At 51.3% G+C, this 1,991-nt stretch overlaps 1 protein-coding gene across 1 annotated transcript in view; it reads right to left on the bottom strand.

Annotated features, from left to right (window-relative positions):
• The window catches only part of MPZL3 (myelin protein zero like 3), a 4,722-nt gene extending 3,652 nt beyond the window's left edge, over positions 1 to 1,070 (bottom strand). Inside the window, exons 1-2 of the mRNA XM_015413741.1 lie at positions 848 to 1,070; positions 360 to 525 (exon numbers count right to left, since the gene is read on the bottom strand). Coding sequence (XP_015269227.1) covers positions 360 to 525; positions 848 to 941 — 260 coding nt within the window. The 5' untranslated portion in view covers positions 942 to 1,070. The remainder of the gene's footprint in view (positions 1 to 359; positions 526 to 847) is intronic.
• Positions 1,071 to 1,991: the final 921 nt, after the last annotated feature.

The following is a 1,991-nucleotide window of genomic DNA, read 5'->3' as shown; positions in this document are numbered from 1 at the left end:
CTGAGTCTGAATTATTTTATTCCGGGACTGCTGGACTATCTTATCTCTGCTAAATACAATTTTTTCAATATCTCACTATTACCCAACAGAGAGGCCTCAGAGGGCGGGCACGGGGGGGGGGGGGGGGAGAGGCAGCCAGAGGGCCATGGGTTTCTGACAGCCAGCCTGGCTTGGTTTTGTGCACAAAGTCCCTAAGAGGCTGGAAGTTCTGTTTCCTTTGCGAGGGCTCCACAGGACGCACACTTGTTTTGCTGCAAAGAGCTGCCGTCATTTTAATCAAAGAGCCCCCCCAAGCAATACATTCCCTGACACCCGGAGCCCCCACCACCACCACCACCAGCCCCCGGCTCTCATCTTACTCGTCCACGACTTCGATGGAGGACTTCTTGTTGGGAAGCTTCTTCCCGCGGCTGAGGGCCCCAGACTTGCGGCCCATCCTGACCAGCAGCAGAAGCACGACAAGGGCCGCCGGGAGGAAGACCAGCAGGGAGAGCAGGCCGGCCACCGTCAGCTGGAAGGAGGCCCCTGCGGAAAGAGGCCCAGTCCAGGCAGCCGCCGGCAAAGGCGCAGAGAGCCCCGCCCAAGAGAGGGAGAGGAGGAGGAGGAAGGGGTCCCGCCCCAGCACAGACAACCAGGGTCTCCAGGGAGAGGAGGAGGAGGAGAAGGGCGCATCCCGGCTGCCTGACAAGCACAGGCCCGGGCGGGGGGGGGAGCTCACAGGCCCCCGCTTCGTTTCTGTACCCCGGCGGAGTGAGCGGATCCGGCCCCTGCCTCCTGCCTGTGGTGAGGGAGGCGGCCAGGGGCCGCTGGACAAAGCCCCGCCTGTCTCCCGGAGCGCGGCAGTTACCTCGCTGGGTGACGGTGAGCAGCGTCTGGGGGAGGTTGTGCTGCACGTCAGGGGGGTTCTTCACGGAGCAGGTGAACGTCCCGTTGTCGTCCATCGTCGGGCTGGCGATCGCGATGGACGCGTCGTGCTTGGCCACGTCTCCCGCCCAGGAGACACGGTCGCGGAAGGTGCCCTCCCTGGCCGGGTAGGCCTCCGACTGGTAGTGGAAGATCTACAGGGGGGGGAGGAGTGTTGGAGTTTCAAGTTGTGTTGGGTGTTACAAGTTAAAACACTTTTCAGTATTTACTGGGTTAATTATGTTTGTTAAGTCACATGTTTGTTTGTATACAATCTGTTTAGAGAGCTAGAAAGCCTGGTAACTTCAGATCTAGTTTGTTGTTCTGACTGGAGACTAGAGTGCCAAGTATTAGCATTTTATGGCTCTTTGTCCTGAGCAAGAAGAAGTTAGTCTCCATTGTTTTTCTGCCATGTTCTGTCTAGCTGTAAGGATGTAGGAATATTAGGCTGTAAGGATGTAGGCATATTAGCTCTTTGTTATTTTACATCCCGTGTACCTTTTCCCCATGTTAGGTTGTAGTAAACTTTTATTCATTTAAACACACCATGGACTCTGCCTCTTTAATACTCTGCTGATTTACTTTAAAATTAAGAATACCTAACAAGTTGCTTACACTTCAGTCATTGCAGAGTTAAATGTTGTTTGTTAGGAAACAGGATGTTACCTTACATAATGTATTCAACAGCGGGAAAGTTTGTGGGAGTTGTTTACCCTAATGAAGTGACCTGTAACCTTTGTATTGGGTCAACTAACAACTTGTTTGTGGAAATGCTTTGATCTCGCATCCATGTATTCACAAGCTTTATGGCCCTTTGTGTGAACCAAAGAGGAAGTTCTCTTCTAGAAGCCAAAGAAAGATAGAAAGATGTAGCTGTTACCATTTATTACTGAGAGTAACTAAGTATGTAATCTTTTTAATTTTATTTCTTTTATCCAAAGTACCATACCCATGTTTTATTTTGTTTTTATAGTAAAGATATTTTTCTTTTACTAAAGTGGCTCTTGTGTTTGCAATACGACCACTGACCCTGAATCAAAGAATCCCAACAACAAGGAGGAGGAGACCTCGGTGCCCCTCGCGCCCTC

Source organism: Gekko japonicus, unplaced genomic scaffold (assembly GCF_001447785.1).
Source record: "Gekko japonicus isolate JY-2015 unplaced genomic scaffold, Gekko_japonicus_V1.1 scaffold1159, whole genome shotgun sequence".
NCBI lineage: Eukaryota > Metazoa > Chordata > Lepidosauria > Squamata > Gekkonidae > Gekko > Gekko japonicus.
This window is presented reverse-complemented; position numbering and strand designations above follow the sequence as displayed.